Source organism: Equus caballus, chromosome 23 (genome assembly GCF_041296265.1).
Source record: "Equus caballus isolate H_3958 breed thoroughbred chromosome 23, TB-T2T, whole genome shotgun sequence".
NCBI lineage: Eukaryota > Metazoa > Chordata > Mammalia > Perissodactyla > Equidae > Equus > Equus caballus.
In genome coordinates, this window is record NC_091706.1 from 15,792,968 (window position 1) to 15,811,490 (window position 18,523).

The 18,523-nt window shown below is 40.2% G+C and overlaps 1 protein-coding gene across 11 annotated transcripts in view; it reads left to right on the forward strand.

Annotated features, from left to right (window-relative positions):
• TUT7 (terminal uridylyl transferase 7) overlaps positions 1 to 18,523 on the forward strand; it is a 59,736-nt gene that overhangs the window by 34,274 nt on the left and 6,939 nt on the right. For 5 of the 11 annotated variants that reach the window (XM_070248521.1, XM_023627112.2, XM_070248522.1 and 2 more), the window contains exons 18-28: positions 4,405 to 4,508; positions 5,146 to 5,235; positions 5,599 to 5,712; positions 5,888 to 5,965; positions 6,583 to 6,760; positions 8,358 to 8,405; positions 8,489 to 8,580; positions 9,975 to 10,090; positions 11,300 to 11,625; positions 13,708 to 13,784; positions 14,130 to 14,193. In XM_070248521.1, coding sequence (XP_070104622.1) covers positions 4,405 to 4,508; positions 5,146 to 5,235; positions 5,599 to 5,712; positions 5,888 to 5,965; positions 6,583 to 6,760; positions 8,358 to 8,405; positions 8,489 to 8,580; positions 9,975 to 10,090; positions 11,300 to 11,625; positions 13,708 to 13,784; positions 14,130 to 14,193 — 1,287 coding nt within the window. The remainder of the gene's footprint in view (positions 1 to 4,404; positions 4,509 to 5,145; positions 5,236 to 5,598; positions 5,713 to 5,887; positions 5,966 to 6,582; positions 6,761 to 8,357; positions 8,406 to 8,488; positions 8,581 to 9,974; positions 10,091 to 11,299; positions 11,626 to 13,707; positions 13,785 to 14,129; positions 14,194 to 18,523) is intronic. The other 6 variants (XM_070248528.1, XM_023627113.2, XM_070248530.1 and 3 more) reach the window with 2 other exon arrangements.

Sequence of the window (18,523 nt, forward strand, 5' to 3'; positions counted from 1 at the left end):
CAAGTCATTTAAGTTCACTTGATCTCTTTTCTCTCCTCTGTAAATCGAGGAAACTGGGCTAGGTAATTTCTAAATTTATGGTTGTAAAATGTATGGATTCTGTAAATTGTTCACAGAGCTGAAATGCCGTTAACAACTTCTTTGCTGTCAGGGGCAGCTATGGATGCTGTTAACAGTGAGAATCTTTTAAAAAGTGGTTCAGCAGATTTCTTTGCTGAGAGCTGGGAATGAAGGTGAACACAATATGGTCCATGTCCTCATGGAACTTAAAATTCATGGATCTATCCATGGAAAGCTTTCTTATGTCTCAGTCGAGAGTAGACTAAAATTCACAGCATGGACATGCACACACACAGACACACACAAACATATACCTGGAGTGCCCCGTTTTTTTGTATTTTTTATTTAAGTGTTTAAATATAGAGGATACCATTTTATTTAAATAACAAGGAAAAATATTTAATTTTGGCTTATTCCCACTGAAAGTTAACCTAGAGCATCAGGTTTGTTGTTTTTCTTTTAATGTGAACTGATACAGGTTTTTTTTTTTTTTTGGTCATTGAAATAGGCATTGCCCTCACTTGGATATTTGACCCCTAAAGATCGTGTGCTTTTTAATTTTTTTTGAAGATTATGCAAAGAAACTAAATTGCTAAGTTGCCACAACTATTAATTATTTAATACTGAGCTTGATTTTGACTTTTTATTTTGAAATAATTTCACTTAAAGAAAAGCAGCAAAAACTGTATGAAGAACTCTGTATGTCCTTCATTCAGAGCCAGCACTGTTAACATTTTACCCCATTTGATGTATCATTCTCTGTTGCTCACCGCAGTGTTTTTCTATACTGTTAGAGATTAAACTCAGGCATCACATCCCTTTCCCTGAAATACCGGAGTGTCTGTTTCTTAAAAATGAACCATGTTAAATTAAAGTAGGTAATTTTTAGATTAGAAATGACTTATACACACAGATAATAACAGTGGAATGCACATCGCATGGAACAAGAATTTAATAATAGCAAGAGGGCTATAATTAAAATTTAACATCTTTAAAAGCAGTCTCCCCAGGCATTTAATTGGGTGCCTCCCATGGGCTCAGCACCGTATTGGGCACTTAGGGATGGTGGGAAAATGAGTAAGTCTCCACAAGTCTTTCCTTGGACAGCTGTCAGATCTTATAAAAGGTAAGAGAATCTCACACACCGTGTAACACTATAAGGTAGTATTTGTTTATCCAAATGAGTCTGAGACTATAATGAGTAGTCAGTAACTTCTGAGGAGAGAGAGTCTGGGAAAGAGTTGCATCAAGGTGGTTGGTGGAAGAGATGGGTTTGTTCTGATCTCAGTGATGATGAATATGATTTGAAAAGGATTGGAAGAGAAGTCATTCGTAAGAGTGCATGGACATGAACGTGAGAATCACTGTAGTATATTTTGGAGGACAGTGAGAAGATTGGTAAGTTTAGAGAAGAGTTTCAAGTGGGAACTATTAGAAAATAGGTGAAGTCTGTAGATATTTGGAAGCCACTGAGGTTTCTTCAGGAGGGGAGGAACTCAATAAAAGCAAAACTTAAGCTTTTTAGGCAGCTTGTATAGTCTTTTGGAGAAAGTGTAATCCAAATGACAGGGCAGAATGACCTTAACCAGCTGCTAGTGGCCCTAAAAGGAAAAGGAAAATTTCCTAGATTTGGTACCTATAAGTAGGAAATAAGGGTTCAGGCTCATGTCACTTGAGAAATGGGGATGCTTGCAGAGAACACCAGTGTGGGAGTGTTTAATTTGCTAGGAAGGTATAATCTCCAAGAGTTAACAGTCCAGCAAGCAGTTAGAAATATGGAGTTGTCCGTCAGGATTGCAGAACAGTTTTGCATTGAAAGCTTTGAAGAGAGGGAAAGGAGACACCAAGAATAAAGCAGAATTCTGAGGAATCCTTTGAGAGAAGTTGAGGACTAAGCCTTAATTTCTGTGGGTAGAAATTAAGAAAAGACACCGAAAAAGGAGCCATTAGAATGATAAACAAGAACCAGGATGATGGTGCTGTGAGTAAAGCCCAGAGGACAGGCTTGTAAGTCTCATGGTGGTTAACTGTCGAATCCTAGAATGGGAAGGAGGTTGAGAGAAACTCTCTTATTTAGAGGCAGTATGGCAAAGTCGCCGGTGGGGTTTCTGGAGTCAGACTCTGGTTTTCGATCTTGGCTCCCCACTTGTTGGCTGTGTGATCCCAGAAAGTCACTCAACCTCATTATAAACACTCAGTTCCTCGTCTATAAAGTGGGAATAACAGTAATAGCACTTAAGATTATGAAAAGTAATGCATTAAAGTACAGGGGCTAGCGTATGCTAAGTATTCAGTAAAAATGAGCTTCCTTGCCCCTCCTCCCCAGCAGGATAAGTTAGACATCTTCTCTCCCACACAGACGTTTTTTGCTGAACTTTCTTCTGTCATCTACATACCTTTTTCCTGAGTTCTGGATCACTGTGTATCTGCCCTCTAGGTATCGCCACTTGACTCTCGGAAGAACTTATCTTTCTCTCTACTGCCTCCCTTCTGCTACAGCCACCATTACCTACTCTTCCTTCTGAATCCTCTTTCTGGGTTGTTGACATTGCCGTCTTTGGAATCACCAAAATGGATGAAGTGCTAATTAGCCTCTCCCAGATCAGCCTCAGTAGAAGTTTAGAGTCAGTCGTACCTAGATTGGAATCCCAGCGCCAGTTTACCAGCTCCACATTCCTTAGCAAGCTCATTTCTCTGGGTTTCCGTTTCTTCATCTGTTAGGTGAGGGTGACTAGTCTTGGGAGGGAATGTTTGTAAAGGATTCTAGGTACTCAGGGAGTGGTAGCTCTTACTGTTAGAGCCCTCCTTCTCCCTTATCACCCCTGCCTCCACTTCCCCACCTCATCCAGTTATAGATGCTCTCAAACGTGTCTTGCTGCTTCTCTGCGTTCCCATAACACCATGAGAGTTCAGTCCCAGATCATTTTTCATAATGGTCACCCCGCCTCTATTCCGGGTGCCTCAATCTGTCCATTTTCAGGGGCATTGTCTAAATAGATGTGTTACTGGAGTGTTGGATTCTTATTGTCCCCCAGGATGGAAAGACAAGAAAGACAACAAACAGGAGTAGAAAAATAAAAGTTTATTGACTTTTGCACAGGGGAGGCACAAGGGAACCGGTGCGAAAGGAAAGGGGCAGGTGACCAGCTCGTTAGGGAGTGGAACTGTGGGGCTTCCATTAGGCAAAGGCTGGGGAGGAGGGCCTTGTCAGGGCATGTAGAGGTGGAGTTTTCCTTACGCCTGCACTGTTGTTTAATATGCCATCTCATGTGACGCATGTATCAATAGCATGCTAGCTCTCCACACCTGGCTGTGATTTTTACTATGCTAATGGGGCTAGGGACACCTTCAGTGGACTCCTGGGTGCTGGGCGCATACGTAAGCCCATGAACGTCCTGAGGCTATGGAATGTGGATCTTGGCAGCCTCTGTCTGATTCTCCTAGTCTGCAGATTGGTTAGGGCCAGTCTTGTTAGGGCCTTATTTTGTTAGACCCAGGGCCTTGTGATGGCCTTGTCTCATTAGGCTGGTTCCTGTCTCATAGGTGGTCAGTGATTCCTTCCATCTTAGACCAGTTCATTGGCTTCTCTTTGCCTCTAAGGAGATAATTTGTAGCAGAATATGTATGTTCTGTTTTTGGGCTCTTCCCAGTTTCTACGCTACCTTCTATTTCTCATTATTCCTTTTCCTCAGGTCCGCTCTGTAGCCTTCACAATTCCATGGAAGTTCTTTGAGCATGCTGTTCTGTTTCAGGCATCTACCCTTTCCGTGTGCAGTTTTCCTTGCCTAGTAAATCCCCTCAGCCTCCTCTCTTTTTGCCTCTTGTTCTCCTTTTTTAAAACCCAGCTCAGGCAGTTTCCTCCTCTCCTATTAAAGCTGATTCCTTTCTTTTATTGTCATAACTTCTAGCTCCATGATGAGTAACTTTTGTCATGAGGATTCACATGATTGCACCATAGGCTTTTCTCCGTATTAAATACAGTCATATGGAGAGAATAGGTAGGGCCCGCATAATCCAGGCTCTGTAGTAGTTTCCTTTGTTTGGGTGTTTATCAGACTGACAGCCCTACACCCACGAGATCCAGTGAATTCCTGGAGGGCAGTGGCTGCCTTGTTGATTCTTGTACTTCAGAAACCAGTGTGTTTAACAAATGTAAACACACTGGTTTCTGTCACAAGAGTCTTCCCAGATATTTGTTAATTGATAGAGGATTGTTTGACTAGTCCTAGTGACTACAGGGAAACAGCCAAAGTTAGGTTTACATCATTTTATATTGGAACGTTAACATAAGAGCATCTTAGATCCCCAGCTGCTGTATTTAATGATACTTATTTCCCAACCTAGGTCTGAGAAACATCTTGCCTATTACCACAGCAAAGGTGCCAATTGTAAAGTTCTTCCATTTGAGAAGTGGGCTGGAAGTGGACATCAGTTTGTATAACACATTGGTAAGATTTTCTCTAGGCTTTTTCTTTAGGGAGATTAAGGGGAATGAATGTCTCAATTTACAAAATCTCAAGTAAAATAAAGCCATTCATTTCATCTTATTCATTCTTTCAGTTATTTGTGAGTGCTTGCTAGGTGCTGGGCAGTGTTTTGAGGCTGGGGTGTAACAGAGAAGTAAGTTAATATTAGCGTTCATTTAAAATGAGGTCAGAGTGGCAGGTGCTTTTTGTTTGGAATGAACTTTGTTTTAATTTGGGATGGAGAGAGTTTGGTCTCACTCTCGGTGTGCCTCAGAGCTTTATGGGACCTCTCTGGCCCCTAAGGGCGTTTAATTTAAATAATGTCAGAGCTGGGTGGGGGAATCTTACATCTACTTAAAGGGAACTGATTATTTTAATAGCTCTTATTTTCTAGGAATGTTCAGACCAAGGACATAGTCACATAGTGGAAGTCATGAGCTCAGTCACTTAGAGTTATTAGCTAGTAAGTTAATGAAGCTTATCTTGGAGAATGAACTATTAGTTTCAGTCTAAATGTCTTCATCCTAAAATGGATTACAGTGTGAACCTTTTCAGAATATTCCAGCTTAAAACTTTTCTTTTAATTGATAGCCTAATGGTGTAATTTCCCTTTTAACAGGCCCTTCATAACACAAGGCTCTTATCTGCTTATTCAGCCATTGATCCCAGAGTGAAATATTTGTGCTATACCATGAAAGTATTTACAAAGGTGAGTCCAAAGCTTCCTGTTTATCAGGAAATTTCATTGTGTCTGCAAACTTTGTTGAAAACATGAGTCTGTTTTCTCTAAAGAACTATAGCCATGTCAAGTGCTTGCTTAGCTTTCTGGGAAACCCTCCCCAGCAAGCTAAAATGCTTGTAACTGATAGTTCCTCTGCTTTGTTGGGGTTTTTTTGTTTTGTTTTGTTTTTGATTTTCTGTTGGTTGCTTTTGTTGGCATATTTAGCATTTGAAAGTGTCATTTTTATATTGGGGCCCAAAGAAGCAGCTTCCTTTTAGTGATAGTAGAACAGCTGCAAACTTAACAGAAAACCCAGCTGCTCTTTCCTTTGTCCCCGTGCCTGCCCTCCAGATGTGCGACATTGGTGACGCGTCAAGAGGCAGCTTGTCGTCCTATGCATACACGCTTATGGTGCTCTATTTCCTCCAGCAGAGGAACCCGCCAGTCATTCCTGTCCTTCAGGAGGTATTCGTAAAGGAAATTGTACTTCTCATCTGTAAAGCCGGGTGATCTTTGAACCCTCTTCCGTTTCTAAAATTCTGTAGTTCTGTAGTTAAAGTTTTTTAACTGTTTTCTACGAGTTTTTCTATCAATTGTATTGAGTTGTTATCCATACTAATAGTTTAAAAATTAATTTCAGATATACAGAGGTGAAAAGAAACCTGAAATATTTGTTGATGGCTGGAATATTTATTTTTTTGATCAAATAGATGAACTGGTACGTATTTTAAGAGTAAAGATGTTTTTTTACATCCTTGACTAAAAGTTCACTCTGCTATGCTGTAGTGTAGATGGTCAACAACTGTGTTATCACTTATTACATTTATTTATATTATGAGAGTAAAAAACTAGCATATACAGATGTTTTCTTTGAAGTTGAAAACATTTTTATTAAGCCAGGTGAGTTTCTAGGGACTATATCCAAGATTATTTTAATGCCTAAAATTCCAAATGGTTAGATAACTTTATTCCAAATGAACGAATATTTCCTCTGTGGTTTTCTACAGAGAGTTTGGAAAGACTTTAAGTTACAAACACCTAATAATTCAGACATCGCCAAGGCTCTTAAATTTATTTCCAGATTCTTCCACAAACATGCGTTCTGAACTCTGACGTTTAAAACCCTAAGCTCTCCCTATCTCTGAGTCATAAGGTAGAGATTAATAAACTCATGTAAATGGTATTTTAAAATGTGAAAGAAAAGTTATGTAATTATATTTTTATGTATTTAAACTTAATTAAAATAAGTGCAAATTTACTCCCTGAGATGCAAATGACTGTTGATATTAACACTTTAACAGAGAGCATGATATCTTTGTTCCCTTCTATTTCTAGCCCTCCTATTGGCCAGAATATGGAAAAAATACAGAATCTGTTGGGCAGCTATGGTTGGGTCTTCTTCGTTTCTACACAGAGGAATTTGATTTTAAAGAACATGTTATTAGCATCAGGAGAAAAAGTCTGCTTACAACTTTTAAGAAACAGTGGACTTCAAAATACATTGTTATTGAAGGTACATATATACTCATATCACCTAAATATGTGTTAATATAGGTTATGCTTTTGTCATTACTTCTGCCTACTGGTGGTATTAAAATACTGTGAACGTTCATAAAATTAAATTCAGATCACAATGGGCTAGAGATAGGCTTTTAACTTTTTAGGATCTCACATGTCAAAAACATAAAACTTTGTCTTAAACCTTTCCATTATCACAATAAATTTGTATGGTCTGCCAATTATTAATATTTTGTTTTTAATTTTTGAAACCTCATTATCTTTTGCTTTTAATTTTTACGTTGCTTTCAGATGAGCCATAGGCTTAATCAGAAAGAGGACTTTTAAGCAGCTCTTCTAGAATTGAGAAATTGCAGTGATGGTGGTAGTAGTAGTGTTTGTAACTGTACAATAGCCAGAAATACTTGCAAACACACACACATAACGATCGCTAGAAGAAAGCATGACCAAACTTACTAGGAGGGTAACCTTCTCATAGCAATGATTAGTGTAGGGTTAAACTGAGGCAAGGGTCCTGTGCTCCAGGAAACTGTTAGTGAGTCTAACTCCCAAATGGCGTATCTCAGTTATTGTGCGCTAGAAGCTTAACAGACAACTGGAAGAGTGCCTCTTATTAAAACTTCTTCACTCGTTTCGTATATGCTCTATGAACGCAAGCCTCCATTTTCCTAATGAGATGTTCTCCAAAAAAGGTTTTGGGTTTTTTTTCCTTTGCTTTCTTGAATATGCTATTAGGCATTTTTTGGAAATAACTAAATATCTACACATAATGTTTAAATTATGAATTATTATTTGCACATATTTAAGTATTATATACAAAATAGTATTTTGATTTAGAAATAGTCCTTTACCTCCATTTATTTCATGAACCAATTTATTCAGGTATCACATACATCTTTGACATCAGCATTTTTTTCATCGTTCCTACCACTTTCTGGGTCCTCTAACATGTAATAATCCAGAACACATCATATATATATATACACCCCTATCCAAGACGCTTGAGATGTAGCCATTTGAGATCATATAGGAGTCTTTATCTGAAGCTTTTATTGGAAATTAAGACCCAGGTAGCTATGGGCATGCCAGTGGGACAGGTGTGTGTGTTTTAATTTATCTTATAAGTGTGTTTTATGATCTCTGTGATGAATTATTTTCTAAAGGGATATTAAAAGCTTGTTGGTTAGCAGAAAGATTCAGTGCTAAAATGTTTTAAGTATATTTGTGACCTCTGTGTGCCTCCACAGCCAGCATCATTAGATAATATCAGGCTAATAAGTCTTCTCCAAACAGCATTTGGTTGTTCATGATGAAGCAATTCCTCGTAATATGAAGGATGTGTAAGGACTCAAAGATAAGGCAACACTCTCTTTTCTGATGGACACTTTTGGGGAAAAACTTGGCATATATTTAGGAGTATATACTACTTAGCTGTATTACAGATTTGAATTTCGTTAAAAAGGCAGTCATTTAATACTTTTATTAAAGATAAAGTATGTAACACTTTCTTTGCCTTATATAGGCCTCACTTAATGTATGCATAGTGGCATTTCCTATTTGATTATCTTTTTTGTTCTCATTAATTTTCTTAGATCCTTTTGATTTGAATCATAATCTTGGAGCTGGATTATCAAGGAAAAGTAAGTTTCTTTGTTTGTAAATATTAATGTGATCTCTTTTCCTTTTAATCCATCTAATTGAGCACTTACTCTTTTCTTCTTAGTGACAAATTTTATAATGAAAGCATTTATTAATGGTAGAAGAGTATTCGGTATTCCAGTCAAAGGATTTCCAAAGGACTACCCCTCAAAAATGGTAAGTGTTTGTTGTAAATACCAAAAACCAATTCTAAAAGCTTTTATTAAGCACCTAATTTGTACACTTACTTCAGTAATAACTTAAATACTCCGAAAGTCTGGTGCGTCTAGCTGAGATAATTACAGTACAAAGTGATTTCTAAAAACCTTTTTTTAAACATCCCTGTTTTGGGGCTATTTATCAGGAGAACAGGGAGAAATAGCCAGAAATGGAGTTTGGGTGGGAAAATTAATAATTTTGTTGCTGCTTTTCCTTGGTAACACATATAGGTAGCATTTCTGTTCCACCAGCATCAACTCCATGCCAGCCTCTGCCAAGCGCAGTTTGTGCATATCTAAGGACATCCTCCATGCTCCTTATATGAAGTCCAGATTTTTCAGTCTGCTTGCAAAGAATAATAAATCCCTTAATGGGACTAGGAGAGAGACAGTACCGCCTGTGCTGGAGAACTGTCCGTTCTCATAAAACCCAATATTCAGGTTTTTATGGAACAACACTCTTGAGAAACAAAACAAATTGCATTTTAAAAGTTCATTTCAGTGAGAGAAAAGGGGCTTAGGAACTAGAGGGTTTTATGTTTTTCTCCTGTATTAGTTTTCTTAATAAACACTTTCTGAATGAACCTTAAGCATATGGGTGTAAAGGCACAGTCAGCATTTGACTACCTCTGTCCATCTGGTTTTTGCTAGATATTGCTGTGGCAATCTTCTGCACCAGTGCTTCTGAAACTTGTTCAAGCAGATCCCCTGGGGATCTTGTTAAAGTGCAGTTTCCGATTCAGGAGGTCTGGGGTGGAGCCCAAGACTCTACATTTCCTGTGAGCTCCCCGGGTGATGCCACCGATGCTGCTGGTTCCCACCTTAATTTCCATGGCAAAGAGGCTGGAGTCCAGACCATTGTCTTTCCTTTCTCCTGATATGTTTCCACTCAGAAGCCACAACAAAGCAAAGCAACAACACATAGCTTCTTTCTCTTTCTCTGTAATGTGTGATGCAAATCACCTTCCTCAATTCGTTACATTTTAGCCTTAGCCTTTTCATTTTATGAGAAAACATAAAATGCTCCTCTCAAGTCCGGGGGAAGCTGACTCACAGGGATGTGTAATGCTCTTACTTAGAAGTGTACTTTAAAAAAAAGCTACCTTTACAGTATAAAGTTAAACAGTGTTCTGCATGATGAAAAGAAATAAACAGAAGTGAATTTGGATAAAGCTACCCTGAATGAGACTGCTTGATTGTTTTAGATTTGGAATTAAACAGTGTACATAATAATTATTAAACATAATGATATGTCAGTGTTGAGATATAAGATCCCTGATAGACATCTGGTTAGCTTTTGTGTTTTGTTGTCGCATTAGTAGTTCAGATTTGTATATATTTCTGTTCTGCTAGGAGTACTTTTTTGATCCAGATGTGCTAACTGAAGGAGAGCTGGCCCCAAATGATAGATGTTGCCGAATTTGTGGGAAAATTGGACACTTCATGAAGGATTGTCCTATGAGGAGAAAGTAAGTAAATGTTCAAAAGGGATGGTTTTGTTTTTGTTTTCTTATTTTACCAGTTTTTAAATGAGGTTCTATTGTAACAGAAAGTAAACTTGCATGAAATCCAGTTCTCAGATAAATTTAAGATTTTTTACCATGAGAATTAAGTGATTTAAAACATGGCTTTAAGTGCAGTTGACTAGGAATGACTCAGGTGTACAGGTGACAGTCTTCTGGGCCTGGTCCCCTTTCCTGATTTTGGTCATGGCCCTAATCTTTACTCAGTCATTTGGTCAGCAACCTCTCCACCCAGGATGGAGGAAGAAAAGAGGCAACAAAATCCTTCCCTTTTCCAGCATTGAGAAGTTCAGAATCATTTCAGTCAACGACAAGTACAATGGATTCCTTCAGAATGTAAATTATACTTCTAGTGTACAATAACTGGAGTCTGTCATGTTGGAATTTAGACTCACTGACCGTTTACTGGACCATAGGACCCTTCACTTGGATGCAGTTTAACCCCTAATAATTGCTATGGTGACCTACTCAGCTTCGTCACCATGCTTGCTTCTGGTGATGTTTGCACAAGGGTGGGGTATGGCGGGGGTGGAGGGGAGGTGTGTCATGGGTTGCTTGTGGGGCATATTGTTGTTTTGGGGGGAGTATTTTTAACTGGATGATGATATTCTCATTTAAAAACATGCTGCTTAAAAATAAGTCACCATCTGGAATTTGAGGCTTTTATTTAGTACTTTTTTCGGTTTTTATTCAGACAATAGTCACTGGTCATGTTGGGCAAGGAAGAAATGATTTTAACCTTTTAAGAACATAAATCTCCTTATAACCATTATTGTCTTGTGAAATTAAAGTTTCGCATCTCAAATTTCCAGTGCCTAGTAAAGAATGCTAATGGACCAGAAAGGTTCAAGAAATCCCCCAAGGAGATTTGAGTTTCATCACCTCAGTATCAAAGTAGATATTGAACCAAGGAGTTCCACTAATTGCAAAAACTGGCTTTACAGCACTAGAGTAATTTTGAAAATGAAAAAGAAAAACTACACCCTTAAGCCCTGAGGTTGCTACTTAATAGAGAAGGTGGACCTAAATTGGTTAAATGTGTGTTTTTCCCTGATACTTTCTATTTCTATTCATCTCCTAAACCTGGAATGGTCTTAATATTTTGTTAGGTTTCTGTTTCACTTTTTCCTACTAGTATTGTATCTTCTTCTACAGAGTGAGGCGGCGGCGAGATCAGGATGATACCCTGAACCAAAGATACCCTGAGAACAAAGAGAAAAGAAGCAAAGAGGACAAGGAAATTCAGAACAAGTACACAGAGAGGGAGGCATCAACAAAGGAAGATAAACCCGCACAGTGCACCCCTCAGAAAGCCAAGCCAGTGAGGGCAGCCGGCGACCTGGGGAGAGAGAGACTTCTCAGGCCACCGGCGGAGAAATGGAAGAGGCAGGACGACAAAGACTTAAGAGAAAAGCGCTGTTTTATTTGTGGAAGAGAAGGGCACATTAAAAAGGAGTGCCCACAGTTTAAAGGCTCTGCAGGTATGTTCACCAATCACACCGTGATGTTTACACTCACATCTCAAGGGAAATCTCTTTTTTAGAGTTCTTCACTATTTTAATTTGTTTCTTTAACAAATCCATTTACTCAAAAAGTTACTGTTTTTAAGAAAGCAAAATCTCCCCTCCCCCTCACCTTTAATTCTGACCCTCTGTGCATCTTAAACACTTATTCCTAGTTTTGTGTAGAGGCTTCTGAAAACCATTTGGCTGACTTTTCTACTAAGAGTATCAATGAAGTGAAAACCTGGTCATCCCCAGTCCCTAGAAAGTGCAGCCTTGGCGAGCAGAAAGCAGACTACACCATGAGCTCCGCTCCTCAGTGCGCCCTTTGGAAGTGGAAGCACTGCCCACCCGGGGGGAACGGGCGGAGCATCTCAGGATGCTGCCCTGTGTGTGCAGGGAGCCGCATGTATGTTTGTGTAAATGCATGACATGCACTTACCTGAAAGGGACTAGAGCAAATGTGTAGACAGGTCACGGGGGTTCTGACTGCAGAGGAGGCTTGCAGAGGGTTGTAGCTTTGGATTTCATCATTTTAGTACTTTCTGCAGTGAACATGATTATTCTTATGATGAGAAAAAATATACTATCAGTCCATAGTTGAAAATCATCCATAAGTCCTGCCCCTCTAAGTTGTTGGGTCTGAATTGGCCCTTTATCTGAAATGGGCGAAGGGTCCATTGTGGGTACCTTTCTAACCGACAGTTACAAGTGAGGGTACCTTGTGCGTGTGTAATAAGTTACCATTTACAAACTGATTTATGCACTCTCACTTTGTTTCTCAGAACAAACCTGTGAAAGTGGGTGAAATTTGACTAGCATAAAGGAGAAACCCTCGGAAGTCATTTTTTTTTATTGAAGCAGTAACTCTGTTCCTGTCCTCAGTTGTATATGTTTGTGGACAGCATAAAAAAGTCAGCACTGCTGCCAGTTTCCTTAAAATTCTTACGCTGTGCTCACTGCTCCTGGAACTCTAATACCGCTCTTCCATTTGATTCTATCAGCAAAAGAGTGTCTCTTTTTTTAGGACAAAATTTTTACATCACCTGTCCTTATTTTTTTTAAAAAGGAGCCTTATATGGAAAGAAGTATATTTTTAAATTATTTATTTATGATTTTAAAATAGGACTTAAATGTTTATGGAGGATATAGCTTGCTCTGCTTCTAAGGAGCTCAGACAAATTCACTTTCAAGCATTTTTGCCCTGACATGGGACATATACCAGAATAAACTATTTTCTTTTATGATTATAATAGATAAATATATTTAAAAGAAAATAGCAACAGTTACCATTCACTGAGCGCCTACTCCGGATCAGGCACTATTTTAAGTCCTTAACATGGGTAATCTCATCTAATTTTCATCACAGCCCCAATTATGTGGTGGTATTCATGTCCCCAGTTTACAGATGAGGAAACTGTAAACAGTATAGATAAGATGTAATAAAGTTTTACCAAAATTATTTTTGTAGGCTACCCTCAGAAGAACTCAAGGTCTGTGTTTACTCATAGCATGAAGTACATTATCACTGTGTTCCTCTCTGGTACGGCCAAGTGGGGAAGGAATGCCCCTGCCCTCCCCCAGCTTTCATGGATTTCTTCCTTCCAGCTAGTAGCTAAGTTGTCTACTAGTGACGCCGCTCAAAATACAGCAGTGATTCTGGCAGGCGGGGGGCAGCAATCCAAGAGAGAGGGGGTATCTTGGGGTGGGGGCGGGGTGTTATCAAACCTAAAGGAGAGCGCTAGAGTCTTGGTTTCTTCAGAATGCAGTAGTTCCACATTGTCAAGTAGTTATCATATTAGAAAAGTAAAGTAAGACGGGAGGAGTGGGGCTGGAGTAGGGTGGACTTCCTCCAGCAGCAATTCAAAATAATCAGCTGCTTCTTCCTGTCTGAAAATTGTGCTGCTCCCTCATTTCTTCAAATGTGTTATTTTTTTGTCCACATGATATATACTGAGTGGAGCTTCTGTAACATCAGCAGAAAGTCTTTCTGTGGAAGTGGGAAAACGGCCAGTGCTTTCAGTTTAAAGTAGGAACAAAAAGTGCTGATTTCTTTCTCAGGTTTGTCTAAATCAGATTGTGTGTTTGGATCCCCTTCGTCAGCTAGCCCTTTGAGACCAGCTGGCACGTTTGTCCAGGTAAACCCAGCTCAGAGCTGAGCAGGAAGCCCTCCGTCACGTGTCTGTCAGCACACACTTCCTGAGTGCTGCAGCCCTGTGCCCAGCCCGGCCCTGCCTCCTTCCTACTGGCTAACGCTCCTGGCTCCCTCACTCCTCCCGGCACTGTGTGCGTGAGGCCTGCTCTCCTCTGGTGGCAGGGCCTGCTCTCAAGATTCCTGCCTCTGTGTCCTGCTTTTCAATTAACTTGCAAAGTTCTGCCACCTACATGCCTAATTTCGGCTCTCCTTGGATATGGTTATAGTTTTAAGGCTGTTTTGGTGCTATTCCTTTCAATTTTGTAAACTAGTCTATTTCATTTTTTAGGCAGTGCTTTTACATGAAGACAAAAAGAAACAAAAAACAACTGTATTTTTGAGTCCCCAGTCAGGTATGTGGGTTTAAAAAAAACAAATGTGTGTTGTTTTATTTACTGCATAGTTGTTTACCACATGCCCTTTGAGACGCTTCCTTTGAATAACTGGTTTTAACAGGGATCCGACATCAGAATCACTCGGGGAACCCTTGAAAATACAGCTGCCCTGCCCCGCCTTCCCTTCCTAACTGAGATCCTTCAGTGGTTAGACTTGGGCCTCTGTATTTTTAAGTGTTCCAGGTGATTCTTATACCATCCCTAGGAACCGTAGCCTTTAATTATCAGTTCTTCTTCCACACATTCTGTTTCTGATGTGAAATCACCACCATCTTGTCAGCAGTGTGTTCTCCTTGTGGAGACTATTTGCGGGGCACCAAAGCAAAGAAGGTGCTCTTAGCCTGAGCTCCATTCTCTCAGCTACGTCATTTATTTGTCCCTTAACAAGTTTTATTAAACCCCCCCCCACTACATACAAGCTATGGGCCTAAACACTGAAGACACAGCCGTGAACAACAAAGCCCTTACCTCATTTACTCTCTCTTTTTGTCAGAAGAGATACCTAAATATTTCATGTGGCGACAGGTGCTGAGAAATGCAAAAGCAGGAAAAGGGAGAGAGAATGTGGATGGAGAGGCAGCCTCTCTGACAAAGGAACGTTTAAGCAAATAATCAGATGAAAGGAAGGGACAAGTCAAGGGGAAATTGGAGTTGGACCATTATAGCAGAACTAAAAGCAATTTTTGTCCTCCAGCATCCCTGCGTGGAGTGGGTAGAGTGACGGGAGTAGGGTGGAAGAGGGTAGGTCAGGTAGGTGGGGCTGGATCAGAAAGCACCTTGAGCACTGGTAGGCAGGGATTTCCCCTGAGTGAGGTGAGCAGCTGTTGGAGGGTTTTGAGCTAGGGTGTGGTGTTTGAATTATGGCTGCTTTGAGGAGGTGAGAGAGGAGACTCAAACCAATGAGGAGCCTCCGGCAGCAGTTCAGGGAGAGATGGTGGCTTAGACTTGGGTGGCAGCAGTGGAGGAAGTGAGGCCTGCCCCTGTTCTGGATATTTTGAAGGTAGTTGCAACATGATTTATTGATGGATTGGATGATAAAGTATGACAGAAAATGAATCGGAGATGACACTACGATTTTTGGCTAGAAGAACGGAGGTCAAATTTCCTGTGCTTGGAAAGACTCAGGAAGAGCAGACTGCAGGGAGAAATGAGGTTGAGTTTTAGACATGCATTTAAGAGACCTCTTAGATACCCAAATAGAGATGCCGAGTAGCCAAATGGATATATGAGCCTGGCATTGAGAGCAGAGGTCCAGGCTAGAGATGTAAATTTGAGTCTTATCAGTGTACAGATAGTATATAAAGGCCTGGTCTGAGTGGGATCACCTAGGCAGTAAATCCAGATAGAAAAGGGAAAAGCATTTAGAGACTCGGGGAAAATAAATAAAGGAGACAGGAAAAAGTGGTCAGTGAGGGAGCAGAGCCAGCAAGAGAGCTGGGTCCTGGAGTCCAAAAGGGAAAGTGCCTCAAAGAGAAGAGATTGACCATTTGTGCGAACTCCTGCTCATAGGTCTGGTGCGGTCGTAGACTGAGAATTAAGCATTGGATTTGGCAACACAGAAATCACTGGTAACTGCAAAAAGCCATTTATTTGGAGTGGAGCGGAGAAAACCTCATTGCAGGGAGTTCCGATGAGGAACGCTGGAAGAGGAATTGTAGGCAACCTCACCTCAGCTGTGGGTGCCCAGCACCAGGGCCCCCATCCCTACCAGGTCCCCAGGCCTGTGGACCGATGCTCAAAGGGAGGGGAAACCAGGAGGCTCTGAAGGCCTTTTTCTGGTGTTTCTGGAGTGCTGTTGAGTCCTGAAAGGGAAGGGAGAATATTGAGGAGGGAAAGAAAAAACAAAGTAATTTGAACATACTGAGTAACTTTTTCAGCTTTTTTTAATTAAGAACGGAATGAAACTATAAACTTGATGCAAACATTCTGAGTTGTGGCCTGCAGGCACCATTAGTAACTTTGCTTAATCTCTCTCTCTCCCTCCCCCTCCCCTCCCCTCCCGTCTCTCTCTCATCTTATTCAGTAAAGTAGGGTTGAAGGAGGGCAAATAGAGCATGTGTAGTCTTTTTAACTTGAATGTATAGTTTATGAGAAAAGTTTTTTAAATCTTACAACTTCACTGATACAACCTGACATTTTTGTATGTAATGTAAAACAGCCCACATATTTCATGCTCAGCTTTTACATATTGTGTCTTACTGCTGATGTGCAAACCCTGTTTGCTTTTAGATGGGAGAGATCCCTGTGTTAGTTACAGTGTGTGAAGAGTCTAGGCTCTCTCTGCCATTAGGTGTCAGTTATTGAGAAATAGCGCTCCCAGATCCTCAGCAGCCTCCTACACCCTGCGGTAGAGGGAGCACTTCCCTGCTTTCACCAACGTGGTCTGAGATCAGCTAGGGCTCTGAGACCTCAGCTTGGGAGAGCCAAGAAAGCTCCAGGCGAGGATTGTTTGGTTGTCTCCTTTGATTGTTGTTAACAAGAGAAAAATAAATGGAATTGTTAAGTTACTCAAGTACTTCTGTTTCTGTCCATACCGAGATGAATTATCTCAAGTATGTAAAATAATCTAAACAGAACTAGGCATTGATTTTTATGATCTGTGAATTTTATAGATGGTTTTTATTTTGGGTTTTTTTTTTAGTGATTGGGGAAAACATTTGAAGTGACATGAAATCTCTTTACAATTAAAATTTAAAGGGCATGGGGGTTGAGGTTGGTATGCAGAGTGAGGTTGGATGATTCAAAGAGAAACAGCAATCTTCAAATTGCCACCTTACCCAAAAGGAGAATGGTGTCCATGAGAGGTAAAGACGCAGGAGGCTCAGTGAGAAAATGAGGGGCAGCTGTGTCCAGGGAGGGTTTGTAATTGTTCTCAGTAGAAGGTATGGACTTAACAACAAGGAAAGTTCCATTGGGCAAACCCCCAAAGTCAAATAGAAATGAAATGAGAATGGATCCAACTGTGAGATGATTAGATTGACAGTCAGAGCAGCCATGAAAGTTGGATGAGGAGATTGACAAGCTGCCTCTGGAAGCAGCTTCAGCAGATGAAAGTGCATGAGAAGCAGACTCCTTTGCTGTTTCTGGGATAGTTTCCCACAGATCCTCTGAGAGTTCGAGGGTCACTTAGTTACCATATGTAAACAAGCCAAGAGTGTTGCTCTTACAAGCTTCAGTCTTGAACAGATGTTTCCAGAACATTTTACATAGGAAAGATACTGATCCTTGCTTAGTCAAGATGTTCGTTTTCCCAAGGATAAAGTGTTTAAGAATATCAGCTCTGCAGTCAGATTACATGGCATGATTTCTAGCTTTGTGATCTTGACAAACCTACTTAGCCTCCACTTGCCTCAGTTTCCTCATCTGTTACAAGGGGACAATAATCATCATCATCATCATCCCTGACTTGTAGGGATGTTGAGAAATCGTGTCAAAGCACTGAGAACAGTGCCTGCCTGTGGTGAGAGCGGAGCAGAGGAGTGTGGGGGTGACGACACTGATGCTGCTGGACGGCATCCCTTAGTGTTGCTCCTGCGAGAAGGTCACACCTCTTTGAAAGGAAAATTTGTTATAACTTCATAATTTTTTTTAAGTGGGATGGAAATACAGATGCTAGGTATATACCTAGAAATGGCATTACCAATTGACAGTAAGTTAGGATTTCTGTAATTATCTTCTGAGTAAAAGGCTTCCAGATTTTTTAAATCTTTGGAGCAACTGTAAAACTTAAGTTTACTACAGAAAAAATTATTACCATAAATATGTCTACTTTATACCAGAAACAAAACATTTATAGGTGGCTAATATCTAGCTTTCCAATAAATTATTCAAATTAGTACAGGACAGCTGTTAAGACTGTCAAATTTCTCCGTGATAAATTTATCAAAATTATTTTCTGTTATAAATGTGAAATATTTCTCAACTGTACATAGTATTGTCTCCCCAGAGCTCTTCCTTTCCATAGTGTTGCACAGATAGTTTCACAAGTAGTTTTCTAGCAAGAACCTGGTGGTGTGGACTGCCCCTGCTCTCACACATCAGCTGTATTGACCTTAGGCAAGACGTTAGCTTCTCAGAGCTCCAGATGTCTCATCTATAATTGGTGTAGTAACATCTGTCTCCCAGGGTGCTGTGATGATTAAAGGACGCAGTCTTTAGTAAGCACTCGCCAAGTTCTCTTTCCAATCCTGATGCCTGCCTGCATTCCTTTCCACTAGGCTGCAAGTAGTTCTTTCTTTTTTTCTTTTTCTTTTCTTCTTCTTTTTTTTTTTTTTTTGGTGAGGAAGAT